The 13,670-nt window shown below is 38.0% G+C and overlaps 1 protein-coding gene across 2 annotated transcripts; it reads right to left on the bottom strand.

The window, feature by feature from the left end:
* Nucleotides 1-753: 753 nt before the first annotated feature.
* On the bottom strand, nucleotides 754-8,343 carry ifi44b (interferon induced protein 44b). 2 transcript variants are annotated; one of them, XM_040031446.1, is made up of 9 exons: nucleotides 8,109-8,343; nucleotides 7,925-7,979; nucleotides 7,410-7,442; nucleotides 7,247-7,280; nucleotides 3,408-3,600; nucleotides 3,011-3,160; nucleotides 2,653-2,914; nucleotides 2,453-2,553; nucleotides 754-2,248 (listed from the first exon to the last, which is right to left on the bottom strand). In XM_040031446.1, exons 2-9 carry the CDS (start codon nucleotides 7,959-7,961, stop codon nucleotides 2,045-2,047), a joined length of 1,014 nt encoding a protein of 337 aa, XP_039887380.1. In that variant the 5' UTR covers nucleotides 7,962-7,979; nucleotides 8,109-8,343; the 3' UTR covers nucleotides 754-2,044. The 2 variants fall into 2 exon arrangements, with proteins under 2 accessions (XP_039887380.1, XP_039887382.1); XM_040031448.1 differs by having other exon boundaries at nucleotides 1,785-2,248; nucleotides 2,653-2,824; nucleotides 8,109-8,324.
* Nucleotides 8,344-13,670: the final 5,327 nt, after the last annotated feature.

The following is a 13,670-nucleotide window of genomic DNA, read 5'->3' on the forward strand; positions in this document are numbered from 1 at the left end:
TATATATATATATATATATATATATATATATATATATTTCGTATTTGTAAATGCAAGTGTGTGTACTTGTGTATATATTGTTTTTTCTGTATATGTCTGAAATAAAGATACAATAACAAATTGGCACGCTCCCCTTATCCTTCAGATACCCATTCTGTTGTCCACCATCTCCTGTCGATGCTCTCTAGGAAGCCCAGTGGCACAGCTCTCTGCGGGTCGTCAGCTGGAGGTGGTCTCCACCCCTCACTGATCCTCTTGTCGCCTCTCTCATAGCCTCAGTCTGCATCTGCATCTCAGTCTCTTCTTCCATCATTTCACCTCATTCCACCAGTAATTTAAACAATGAAGCCTCCCCAGAAAATCCTCGTTTGCCACATGGTTCTTGCCATGTGTCAACTTCACATAATTAGACATACATAAGAAAGTTAGTTGCACATTCTCTCTTAAAGATTCGCAGGGCTTGTCCCTCAGAGCAGCTTTACTCCAAGCCTGCAATCCTGTCATAAGAAAAACTTTAGCCAGTGATTTTCACGTTAAAGTTGTTCAACTCCCAGCTCTGCTTGGAGCCTGTATCCTAGAAGATGTTTAAGGTAAATCAAACTTCACAATTGCAAACAACTGTAGATCATAAAGTATTCAGCACTACAGAGACAAGCATTATATGCAGTTTCTTTTTTTCTTTTTTCAAGTCATTCAACGCACTACTATTGCTATAATTTGCCGCAAATCATGTATCATCCCATGCGTTTATTCCAAAATACTGTAATCAGTGACTTTCCTTAATTTATGTCACTTACTCATGTCATCACTATGAGCTTAATAGTAGTCAGATAATGAGCCCAAGATTAAAAATGTCCTTTAATCACTGCACGTGTGCTCTAATGTCACTTGTCTGTCCGTGCTGAATCCTTCACAAGCACTCTTAGAGAAAAACGACACATTAGCCTTGGAGCGTCATGGAGGTCAGGCCTGGATCAACAGATTCCAGAGGTGCTGCTGTAAATCATGTGGTCAATCCTCCTTTTCTGTGAAAGGAGTGATACTGATTTTAACACAGCATGTGTTTCACATTGAATACACAGGCTCACAGTAATATTCAACATTTTCCCAACAGCACGGTTTAATTGCATCACAAACACATAGCCTGTAAACATGGTTTCCTTCACACAAAAATTGTAGTTAAAGGTTAGATCTGTAGGGCCCACATTCTCATGTGAGGGACTGAGGGACTAGTTAAGCTGCAAAAAACGTACGGAAGAAACTAGAAAAAGAAAAAGAAAGAATAAAGAGAAACAGGATCTCAACAGTGTGAATGCCTGTGAGACATTCACACAACTATGTGGTGGAAGGAGGTGAAGAAACTGAAAATTAAGGTGAAAACAGTTGAAGAAGCAGAATTTTTTGCTGAGAAGAGAGGTGAAAAGCCAAAAATTCTGCTGAAAATGGGTAAAGATGCTGATATTTGTACTGAAAAGAGTTGAAACAAAGTTGAACTGTGTTTCCATGAGCCAGATTCGAGCCCAGGCCCTGGTCTCAAGGCGGCCTGGGTTCAATATCTGATGCCTGTGAGGCATTCACACAATAAAGAAACAGGAACTCAATAGTGTGGATGCCTACTGCATCCACACAATAATAATCAACAAAGCACAAGAGTATCAAAAACCAATCCATAATGGCAAAATAAACGTAAAACATAAGAAACTCAAAATGCTGGGTCGAATCGACCCCAGAACCGTAACATTTTTAGCTTTTGATCAACAGGTTACAGGCATATATCTGTCATCCTTGCTGCAGTTACCATTTTGACTGTTCAATAAATAACAAAAAGTACATTTATTGATTTTTCTTAAGATAAACAACTTGAAGTTTATTTGGATTTAATTTGAGAAAGAAAAAAGTTACAGAAAATAAGAACAAGATAAAATTCAGTAGGTTAAAGTTTCTGATGAAAGTAACTTTTTGTGTGACTATGATTGCTATGACTACTATGACTATGATTGCAGCAATAGCAAAGCAAAGTCACATGAAGAGTAACTGAACATTTTCATTTTCTGTCCCCCTCACACATTGGTGACAGGTCACGATTATTCTGGTCATTCAGGTAGTCCTCTCCATAGTCAATGATCTTTTTCAGTATACTCAGTATCAGTGAATCCACACCGTCATCTGTCTCGATTTCTTTGTGGTAGTTCTTCACTAGGAAGATGCAGTTCAGTGGAAGTCCCAGGTTCACGTTCACGGTTTCCATCTAAGTTAAACAATATTAATTTTTTAAAAACTGAAACTATATTGTTGCACTAGTGATATAATTATAAATTACTTATTGAATTATTTGTACTGATTCCAGCTGAGGTTTCTGTACAAATATACTGAAATGTACAGCTGAATTATAGATGTTACATTCATGTGTAAACTGTCTACAAACTCATGAAAGTTACTTCTTTGAACATACCAGCTTTTTCAAGTGCTTGCTCCTGTAGGCATTCTTTATGTCTTTTTTGACTTCAGGACAAGCTTCATCAATTTTTGTCAGAATGGCTATTTGTGGGATCTCTGCCAATACAGAAACCAATGCAATCATTTTATCTCATGTTTTTCTAGTATATGAAATTGTGACATCATATATGCTCGTAGAACAACATCTGCTCTCACGTTTGTCACGAGCTGCTGCTCTGATATCGTTCATCTTTCTCCAAGTGGCATCATCAATTAAGCTCACTGTGTTAGCACAAATGACAAAAACCAGAATGTGGACTTTGTCATCGAAAGTGGAGGAGCCTCTGTAGTTAGGATCTGTTTCAGCCAAGGGGCATTTGGGATTGAACTGGAAAAAAAATGCAAGAGCAAAATGACTGAGAACAGAAGAACTGTTGCAGTTAGGATCCGATTCATGCAAGAGAGATGTGGGTTTGAACTGGGGAAAAAAAAGCAAAATCACTGAAACTTTTTTTGCATGATACAATTTCTGTATCACAGACTGTGTACAAGCATCTGAAAGAAAACATCAGACCCTGTAATCTTCTTTGACATGTCCACTGATGGCAAGTTTGATGTCTTCCACATGAATTCCTTTGTCACTGGACTGAAGGCCCATGGTGTCATTGAAGACAAAAGGGTAAAAGGTGTCTGGATTTCCTTTCTGAATTTTATATGTCCTGTACTATAAATAAAAAAAATATATAGTGTTGTTATATCAGTGCCAGATATTAAAAAACCTAAACAATTTGGTATTTGCAGAATAGTTTACACTATAGTTGCACCTACTATCCTACTTTTCTAGTTCAATTTCTACAAAGCAGTTACCGCTGCAGTGCCCTCCTGTAGTCCTAGAAAGCCTTGTAGAAAATGTGTTTTTTTTAACCCTGTAACAGCAACTATGATAAGAATAGATACATCCTTATACATACTGCAATGGTGAAACTTTTGGGGGCATTTGCTGCCAAAGCTCGAGCTGTGGTTTTGCCTCTTAAAGTACTGTCGACAGAGTTGATGAAGCTGGACTTTCCAGCAGCTGGTGGTCCATGAAGCAGAATTCTGAGATGCTCAACATCTTTGTGAGGCTTGTAATCTCTGACAAGCTGCAGGTCTCGCTCTCTTTCACTGTTCAATAAGAAAATTAAATATGATTGAGTATGCACATAAAGTTTACACAACAGTGGCATGAACGCACACAAAATAACACAATAAGCAAACAAAACACTTGAGGGGTGTACTAACAAGCCAGACTGACATAGTCAGCTTTGCATTGGCTGGCTTAATAATACTAAAAACCAGAGTCACACAAATGTGGCTTCATGATGGTGGTTATCACTTTCTGCCTGATTGTTATCTTAAGGTAAGGTAATTTAACTGTAAAAGCAAAAGATCAGATTTCAACTTTGATAAGACAGCAGGGAGGATTATGGGCATGGCAGCTCCTATAAACACTCAAGAACTACTAGAACAGACCATCCTTAGACAGGCAGATGGCATTTTAACAGACCATCTCTAATGCATCTTTAAACTCTCCCAGTTTTTCAAAGTGTAGTAAACGACCTGTTTCAATGTCATTGACAAAGAGTTCTAGCTTGATTCAAACGCAAACACTGCTTGTTGAAGGGATAAGAATGCATTTCCAACGCCTTGCATTTTCACATGTTCAGTCATGTCCACAAGATAGTAGAACTTAAGGCGCCTCTCAGTGTTAGCTAACTCATGATGCTCACCATTTTTCATTTCAAGAAAAGTCCAGATTTCGCTCAGACAAGAGGTGAAACAGCTGAGCACTTGACAACCAATGCACATTGCTGTGCAGAAGAACATCAAGATAATTATTCCCAACTTTATTCAGCAGTGTTTTAAACTGGCGTTCATTTAAAGCTCGGGCACCAATAAAGTTGACCACCCGAATGACCAGTCTGAGAAAAAGTGCCTCCTTAGGATGGCTCTCTTTTCATGTTCATGAAGAAGCGCTACGAATCCTCTGTTTTTCCCCACCATGCACAGAGCACCATCAGTACAGACCAAAATACGTTTACTCATCAGTAATTCTTTTCTTTGGTGAGCTCAGTGAAAGACTTGAATAAATCCTCCCCTCTTGTTGTCCCTTTCATAGGCAAAACAGCAACACTTTCCTCACCTAGTGTGACACCAACAACATACCTTGCAATCACGCTGAACTGAGATAAATGGCTTACGTCTGTTGACTCATGCAAATCAAGAGAAAAGAATGGATGCATTTATGTCCTTCACTTGTGTTTTGCCATTTGATTTGCCATCAATTGTGAACAGTTCTTGCAAACAGAGGAATGTCTTTTATTTGTTTGATTATCTTGTCTTTATCCGAAAAGTCATCAAGAAGTTCATTGGCAACATCAAGCACAAATGTTTTTGTATAATCACCATCTGTGAATGTCTTTGCATTTTTCACAACTGCTAAAGCATCAGCAAAGCTAGCCGAATTCAAGTCACCTTGTTGCTAGCATACCAGAGTTGTGCCATAATGGAAGTGGTTCTCTGATGTTGCCTCCACTGATGCAGATTGAGTATGACTTCTTTTTTAAATATATATATATATATATATATATATATATATATATATATATATATATATATATATATATATATAAGCATGTAGGGCTGTTCGATATAACGATATATATCGACTGATGATATAAAAACGTCTATCGTTTCATTTTACGCTATCGTTTGTTTCGTGGTGTCGCAAAATAAACTGTTTACGGCAATATTTTTTCATCGTTTTGATGGTCACTGTAATCGCTATATTAATTTCTTAAAGTTCTCTCTTTCTCTTATATTTAATATAACCACACTACGGACGGACAAGCGCCTGTTTTTCTGCATTGTGGTTAGCAACAACGATGGTAACAGCATCGCGTGTCCGCTTGTTTATGTTCCAGATAAACCTTTCACAATAAAGCTCAAGATCCTGTTGAGACTTTTCAAAATAAACTGAATCACGTGAAAGAGCAGATTATTTACGGATGAGAATTAAAAAAGAGCCGCCAGGTGCTAAAAAATAAACCTCAGACTCAAACGTTAGAACAGGTTTTTCCCGCAGCACGCCGTGTAATAAATACTCACAAAGAAAACGGCGGCCTTTACAACTTATGTCTAAAAATGTATCCGGTTGTTCAGTGATGACGCGACGAATCCTACTTCCGGGCCTAAAGTAGTCTGTGTTTAATATGGCTTTTGTGTTGTTATTTGATCTCAAAAAGCTCCTAAAACAGTCAGTGATCACTGTTGACCTCCCTCGGCTTTTATTACCGCTAATTATTTATTTAAGCTCAGTTTTTAAAACCTTAGGATGTAGCTACAGCCCAGCCCATGCAGCAGTATATGAATGACTAACCTCGTATTGTGGATGGATTATCTCAGTTGTTCTCCTGGCTGAAGTTTGGTCTTTTTACAGCATCCTGCCATGCGATTACATTTGTTTCTGACCACCGAGAACACTCACGTTAACTTTTATCGAGTAGAAAAAAAAGTTAGCTTGTTTATATTATGCTAACATAGCTGTGTCGCTAGCGGTCACGTAGCACATCATTATATACCAGCTAGCCAAATTTCAGTAACCCTACAAACGTCACTGCTGTTTAGTTTTCTGTCTTCATTTATGTTGGAAGTGATAACAGAGCTGTACGTTTTAATTTGTTTCCAAAACTCTGCAGTCAGGACATGCTATATTGTATTTAGATAGAAGCTAGCGAGCTAACTTCCTGCTAACTTCTAACTCCGTTAAATGTCATAAATTCCGTTTTCATGGATGCCTGGATGTTAAACTCAATTGTTACACCTGATAGAGCAGAACGCCAATCATTTTATTAAAGATGAAAGACTTTAGACCATGCCATAGTGATCGTTTGATATATGGACCTGCAGCGGAGTTTAGGCCCAGACACGGCTAGTGACGTCAGACTGAACAATCGGATAGTTTCATGCATCGGTTAAAACACTCGACTCCAGCTACATGATGTGCAACTGGAAACACTTCCTGCAAGACGAGCTGTAATTCACAGAATTTACAGAAAATGTTACATTTTTGTGATTTATATCGTTATCGGGATGACAGAATTCTTATATCGGGATATGAGATTTTGGTCATATCGCACAGCCCTTTAAGCATGCTTTCATTTTCTTCTGGCTTCCAGGAATTTCCCCCTCACTTGTCCAAACTAGTCTGTTATAGGTTCTTTGTTTGTATGTGTCTGGCAGGATCTGTGTGTGGCATGCAGGAATGTAGAACGCGAATGGAGACTGTTGGAGATGAAAAGTGAACTAAAAGCAGCTTTATTGCTGGACATGAGGGAAACTAACTAACCCGAGGAACACAAAATAAACTAGAAAGACAAGGCATGTGATTTTGTTAAATAAAAGTTTGCTTTGACGTATCATGTAACTCATTGGCCTGATTGTCAGAGACATAAGAGGAAAATGCGATGATGATCTATAAAGATTATAAGAAGTATAACACCAAGAGGCAAGGGAGAAGCAACAGCAGAAAATAACTAATCCTGTGAATTCCTAATGTAATACCTTTATTTCAGCACTCAGTGCACTCTCAGCACCATGTTTCATTGCCAGCAATACAGCTGCACATTGGAGGTTTGAATCTCTCTACTGATACATTTACACATTATATAATCTGGTCTGAGACTGACATCAAATGGCAAACATGTGTTAAAAACATAGCTCACATTTAAGTTCTAGAACACAAAGAATAAACCACCCCCATAATACTCACATCCATGGTATGTTCCTTTCTTCTTCCCGTAAAACTGTAAAGTGAACATGTTAATTGTGTGAATCACACGAGAAGGAAATTGTTTTAAATTCATTATACATCGTTATGTGTTGGTTTAATCTTAAAGTTTAAAGATTTTTATTATAAATTTTAAATTTCTTACGGGGAGGTGAAGGAGGAGGTGAAGGGGGAGTACCTGCAATTAAAATATGACAATGTAGCAACATTTTTGCAACACTTTTCCATATTCAGTGTTACTTATATAATTTACTCCCTTATGTTAAATGAAATGTTATCATTTGCGATGTTCAGATTAAAAGTACATCATCGTTTTTTTCCATTATAAAATCACTTTGCAAAATTCAATGACTGAACAAGATCAAGTTAAGATGAGAATCCAGGATTTTCTTTTTTAGCAGCTTTGGTGTACACACCTCAAAAAACTATTCAGTATTTCAGTCAGGCAAGTTTTATCTGTATAGAGCAATAATATATGAAAAAGCCCAAAGAGCTTAACATGCATGAAAACACACTGAGAGCAAAATTTAAAAAAAAGAAAGAAAAAAAAGAAAGAAAACAAAATTTATGAACTTATTAAAGTAGAGCTGCAAACAAACAAGTAAATCACCACAAATATTTAATCCATAAACATGTTACATTAAAAAAAAAACTGCTTACCCAACATAGATTTGAAAATTTTCCTAATGAAGCTCATCTTTTTTGCACTGACTACCTGTGAATAAAACAGGTAGTTGGGAATATATATCCAGGATATTGGACTATATATATTGGACTATATACAAATTGCATTTAATCATTGTTTTTCCTACCATATTGAAATGATTAGACAAAGTTAGCATACCTGAGTATCCAATTGTGATGGAAAAATAGTGGTTCTCTGGTGTTGCCTTCACTGATGTAGGCTGAGTATGACTCTTGTTTTATATAAGCATGCTTTCAGTTTTAGGGCATGTGACTTGTAGGAATTTCCTCCTAACTTGTCCACACTAGTCCGTTATAGCTTCTTTGTTTGTATGTATCTATCATGATCTGTGTGCAGAGGAATGGAAGACCTGAATGCAGGGTGTACCCCACCTTCCTATGAGAACATGTGTCATTAAAGGTAATAATAATAATAATAATAATAACAACATTTCCATTAGCTCGTGCTCCTGACGTAGGGGAAACTAATTCTGTCAGGGATACCTACCTTGGCAGTAGTGCAGGTGAAGCCAAAGCAAGATATGCTTCATCATATTTTCTAGTATTTGGCTTGGAAGGAAGTTTTGCCGATGCTTCACCTGCTTTGCATTTGTGTGGGAGGCCAATCAATAGTGATGTGCGGATCGATACTGAAATATCGATTCCTCCGATACCAGTAATTTATGTTCTAGAATTGATTCTCACATTAAAAAATTTATATTTTAGTAATTTAGGGTAAACTTGTATTTTATCATAAAAAAGGAACACAATGGAAAGAAACTATATCATTTGGATTGTCTACATTGGAAGGAACTACTTCCTCTTCCGCCTTTCATAGTCATTAGTGATGTGTCGTTAGCCAACGAAACGGCTCTTAGAGCCGGATATTTGAAGTGAACGACGTGAGCCGGGTCCTTATTTGGAGTCGTGGGGTTTTTTCCCCCCTTTCTCTCACCCTCTCACTCGCACTCTTTTTCCGCTTCACTCCGCACGCAAGCCTTGTGCTTTGCGCTGGGAAGAGGGGGGAGGGGCGGTAGTTACACTCGCAGTAGCACAGGAATAGGGGTGGGTTTTTATAATCAATTTATCCATTAAAATTGATTCTGGCTTGGATAACGTGAAATCGATTCATTAAAATCCTGAATCGATTTTTTAATATAAATTTATTTTGCCCGAAATGCCAGAATCTCTGGTGAAACCTCACAAAATTTCAAGAACCACCAAACAGCTAAAACAGTAAATGAGAGCAGGTCCACGGATTCTGCATAAAGACCTAAACACACAGCGCGGACCCGCCGACGGATCAGAATCAGTGAGATGTCGCCTTTCTCACCCGACGGCACGGACACGGTCGGGCCTGAAAGCCGACAGCTCGCTGATTCTGATCTGTCGGCGGGTCCGCGCTGTGTGTTTACGCCCTTTTTGCGCTGATTCTAAAGCTGTTCGTTTGATCTCTCTCCAAACAATACTGACCGAACCAGAAGCAAAGAAGATCCAAACTACGCTTCACATAAACATCGTCATAAATTCCCTCTGACTTTTCCTGTTTTGCTTCCACCACGATAAAATCACACTTCATGCACAGCTCTCTCTCTCTCTTCAAGAAAAGTTCCCCGTCTAAAAATCTGTTTTCTGCATTATTCGCTTGCTTGTTACGCACAAGTCTACCATTGTTTACAGCGATGCTGGCCGACTTTTTTTTTTTTTTTTTACATACTTCCGAAAAGAAAACTTAATTTCTGCTGTTCAATAGGCTTCTGAACAAATTTAAACTTTTTAAAATTATGCAAAATGCAAAATGCTCAGCCGTGTCTCTAATAAAACCGCTGTAACTTCAGAGGTAACGTTCATAAGTTGATTAATGGTTTTCTTTCGTTTGTGATCTACTGCAGAATATTTTTTATAAAATCCCAGGCCAGGAAAATCACCTTCATGTTTTTCTGTGTTTTATCTTCAGCTACTTTGACACAAAGGCATCTGCTGTAACACTTACACATTTGATAAAGTCTTGCGTGTGTCAGCTTCCTTTTTATAGATACAAAAATATGTAAATGTACTGATCTGAATTATAATATTTCTGACTGTCAAAATTTCCCAGATTCAAATTGAATTGAATCGAATTGTGGATTGAATCGATTCGGGACCTTGGGAATCGGAATTGAATCTATTTTAGAAATCAGTGACGACACCATGCCCTACACAGGAACAGAGCGGGAGGGAGAGACAGAGAAAGAGAGCCAGGGACAACAACGGATTCTTCAGGGCCAAGAAAGACACGGCTCAAAGTGGTCTTTTACTTTAAAAATGATCTTTAATTAACATATCCTGGATATGGAGACCTTAGCACACAACACACAACCCAAGGTCTGAAGCACAAATGGAAGCCCAGGTATTTACTTGCTCTCTAGTGTGCATCAAACAGCCTAGTTGGTTTCACTTTCACTTCATTCTAGTTGCAAAAGCATGCTTCTGCAAAAGCATGCAGTTTCCTGTCAGCCCTTTTTGGCACAGAGTGTACTCAGAGTTAGGCCTTTCTCATATGAAGCAATATAATCAGCATATAAACATTTAAGATGATACATTTAAACCTCAACAATAGCAATCATCAACAGCTATTTTAAGTTGCGGATGATAAAGGATTCAGAAAGGCCCATATGACAGAGAATGTGCATTTTCTTGTTGTTTTCATATTTTAATTTATATGTAATTGTGTTGTGGTTTGCAGTGTTTTGTGTTGTTTCACTTTAAATTTGTTTAAAAGGAAAAAGCTGAAAATTTAAATAGTTAAAAGTTGAAATGTAAATAGTTGGTTTTTGTATTATATGATTTATTTATTACATTTTATGTGGAGTGAATAAATAAAAGTATATTTACGGTGGCCCCTACAGACAAAGCACATACAAACTACAAAACACGTACAAAAGACAACAGAAGTGCTCCAGGATGCTAGGCACAGTGTTGAGCTTTTGTTACCTAGTGGCTTCACAAGTCAGGAAGTACTAAAGACCGGATTTGGTGTGTGGTAGTAACAGGTAAATGAACTTTTTTTTAAATTATCTATTTATTTTTTTAAATTATTTGAATATATATGAGTGCTTGTGTATAAATACACAAACCATACACATATGCTTTCAATTGTGTAATTTAACTGATCTAGGTAGCTCTGTTTTGGATTTTGTACATGCTTTGACTCTAGGGGCCACCGCATATATTTATATATAAACATATATAAATATAAACACTTTTTTTCATTAGTAACTCTTTTTGTGCATAATCCTATATTATTGTTAATAATAAATTAATTAAAGCAACAAAACAACCTGAGGAGGCGGTTGAGAGCCCAAAGAGCGGCTCTTTTTGGAGAACCGGAAATCCCATCACTAATAGTCATGTGCGAAATACGGCTGTATAAATGTGCCGCAGCACCTGGCGTGCACACTCACAACAATGGCTGAGCGTAAATGGAGTCATGTGCGGATGTTCTTTACCTCCACAAACAGTCGAGACGTGGTTTGCGATACATGTGGCAAGAAAGTGAGGTATTGTAGCAACACCACTAACCCTAGTCAAACACACAGTAACTCATACCACAGAATATGACGAGCGTATGTTGAGGTGAACTCAAGAGAGGAGTGGTCAGGTGCTGCTAGGGCGAGACTGTCACGGGTTGTTCTGAGGATCCACTCGCAGGACTCTGGAGTAGCGTTTTAACAAAGACTATTTTATTTACAGATCTTCACCAAGTGTATTTACAGACAGTGCGGGGATAGCGCTATATACAAGATGTAAAGGCGCAGGGCTCCAGGGGAATCACACACGCGCTCAGTCCAACCTCTCTCTCGCCGCTAGCAACCAGTCACTCCTTCCACACTCCACACGGGGAAACATGGGGATGGGTCCAGGGAATTAGAGTCTTCACAAAAATCCAGCGTTGAACAGCTGACCTCCTCCCTCTAAAATACCAGCTGGTCTGATGAGGCCCAGGTGTTCCAAATCCAGGAAGGCGTGGGCCGAGGGCGTGAACCCACCATGAGTTCTGCCCCGGCAAAACAGGGGAGAGAGGGGGAGAGAGAGAAGAAAAGGAGAGGTAGGCGTGGGGAGATTCTGATCAGCGCCTTGCCGATCCTGCAGGTCGTGACAGAGACAGACGTCTCTCACGGAGTCCTTTAGTGCTGCAAGCAGGCAAGGCGTTCAAATAGCGCACAACTTCAGTTTTTTTATTTCTATATGATAAATTCTGCATTATTAAGTGATAAGAACAAGTAAGCTGACGTCCTGTAATCATTATGATGCTATAATTTGAGATACAATAAAAGATACAATAAATAAAATACGTTTTTGTACAAAGTATTGCTATCGGATCAGTATTGCTGATACCACCCTGAATTTTACTTGGTATCGGATCAGAAAGGAAATCAGTGGTATCGCACATCACCACCAATCAAAAGCCTGTCCATTGTGCTAGCAGTGTCCAAGCGTTCTTTGTTTTTGTCGCAATAGCTCTGTGTCCCCCCCACTTTGGGAACCTCTGCGTTAATCTAGGGGGAAAAGTAATTTTCATCATCCTGATAAGCTTGAAAATCAATATTTGGTATTTGGTACCAGTTTTATTATTTTACAATCTTTATTGTAATTGTGTAATATTAACTTGAATTGAATGTATAGGTCAGTATTAACCAAAAAATAAAGCATTCCATTGAAAAAGGTCAGGTACAAGGACTTGACTGAACATAAGTAAAAAAAATCAGCCAAGGTGCAGAGCATAATTTTCAAGGGGTCTTCAGAAAGCCTGGACACATATTTTTGTCACCACTCAAAAAAATTACAGTTAACTGACTCCTTGTAGCAAAAATTGAATCAAAAAATATAAAGAAATGAGGCGTGGCGCAGGACCTTTGCACCACATGGTACTTTAATGTGTAAATTAAAATATTAATTAGAGACCAACTCAGGATAATCTCAGTGAGAGAATCTCATTCAAACTCATGAAGATTTAATATTCAAAATACTGCCACTCACCCGAGTCCTCCTGTAGCTCAGTGAGCAGCTTCCTCTAATGCCAACAAGTGTTGTTTTCAGCGCAGCTGAAGCAGAGAGAACAATCCACACATGCTTATCTAACATCTATAATATACTATTCAAAACTATTCACTACGTCACTGCTGGTGTTTTGAAAATCGAGACTGAATACCTGTATTAGAGCAACTACCACAGGTTATCTTATGATTACTGTTTTAGGACCCTCAAGTGACCCATTACATTACTGTGATGTTATAAGGAAGACGTTGTGGTGTATCAATCACATGATTCTCAGAGGCTTGGGTGGAAACTTATTTCAGGTTTGATTGATGCTTTATAAAAAAAAAAGGAAGGGGGAGTGATTTTTTTGTGAATGTTAGTATTTATCTTTCACAATACACTTAAAAATGACTTCTTCTGGTATCATAATAAAATCTAAAACCTTTCTATTTCTCTGTCTCCACAGAAAGAGTGCACACAGACATAAAGAAAATCTGGACTGACAGGTTTAAACACTATAATGATTTCCTTTTAATGAATATATTCTTGTTCAACTGATTCTTGATTATATTTTTGATTGATTTCTGATTTGATTACAGGAGGAATTACTTTTAGCAAAAGCACATACATAGAACTGAGTCACTCTGTGCTACAAGCAGTGTTGGAATACATATACCAGCGTTACATATTCAAAATACAAAAT

Source organism: Simochromis diagramma, unplaced genomic scaffold (genome assembly GCF_900408965.1).
Source record: "Simochromis diagramma unplaced genomic scaffold, fSimDia1.1 OVJJ01000229.1, whole genome shotgun sequence".
Lineage (NCBI taxonomy): Eukaryota > Metazoa > Chordata > Actinopteri > Cichliformes > Cichlidae > Simochromis > Simochromis diagramma.

Bases quoted from the DNA above. Each gene is read 5' to 3' on its own strand.
- ifi44b (XM_040031446.1), bottom strand. From the start codon at position 7,961: ATGAGCTTCATTAGGAAAATTTTCAAATCTATGTTGG. The intron at 7,443-7,924 runs GTAAGCAGTTTT...TTTTAATTGCAG, and splicing joins AATTTTCAAATCTATGTTGG to GTACTCCCCCTTCACCTCCT. The intron at 2,249-2,452 runs GTATGTTCAAAG...TGTTTAACTTAG, and splicing joins GCAAGCACTTGAAAAAGCTG to ATGGAAACCGTGAACGTGAA.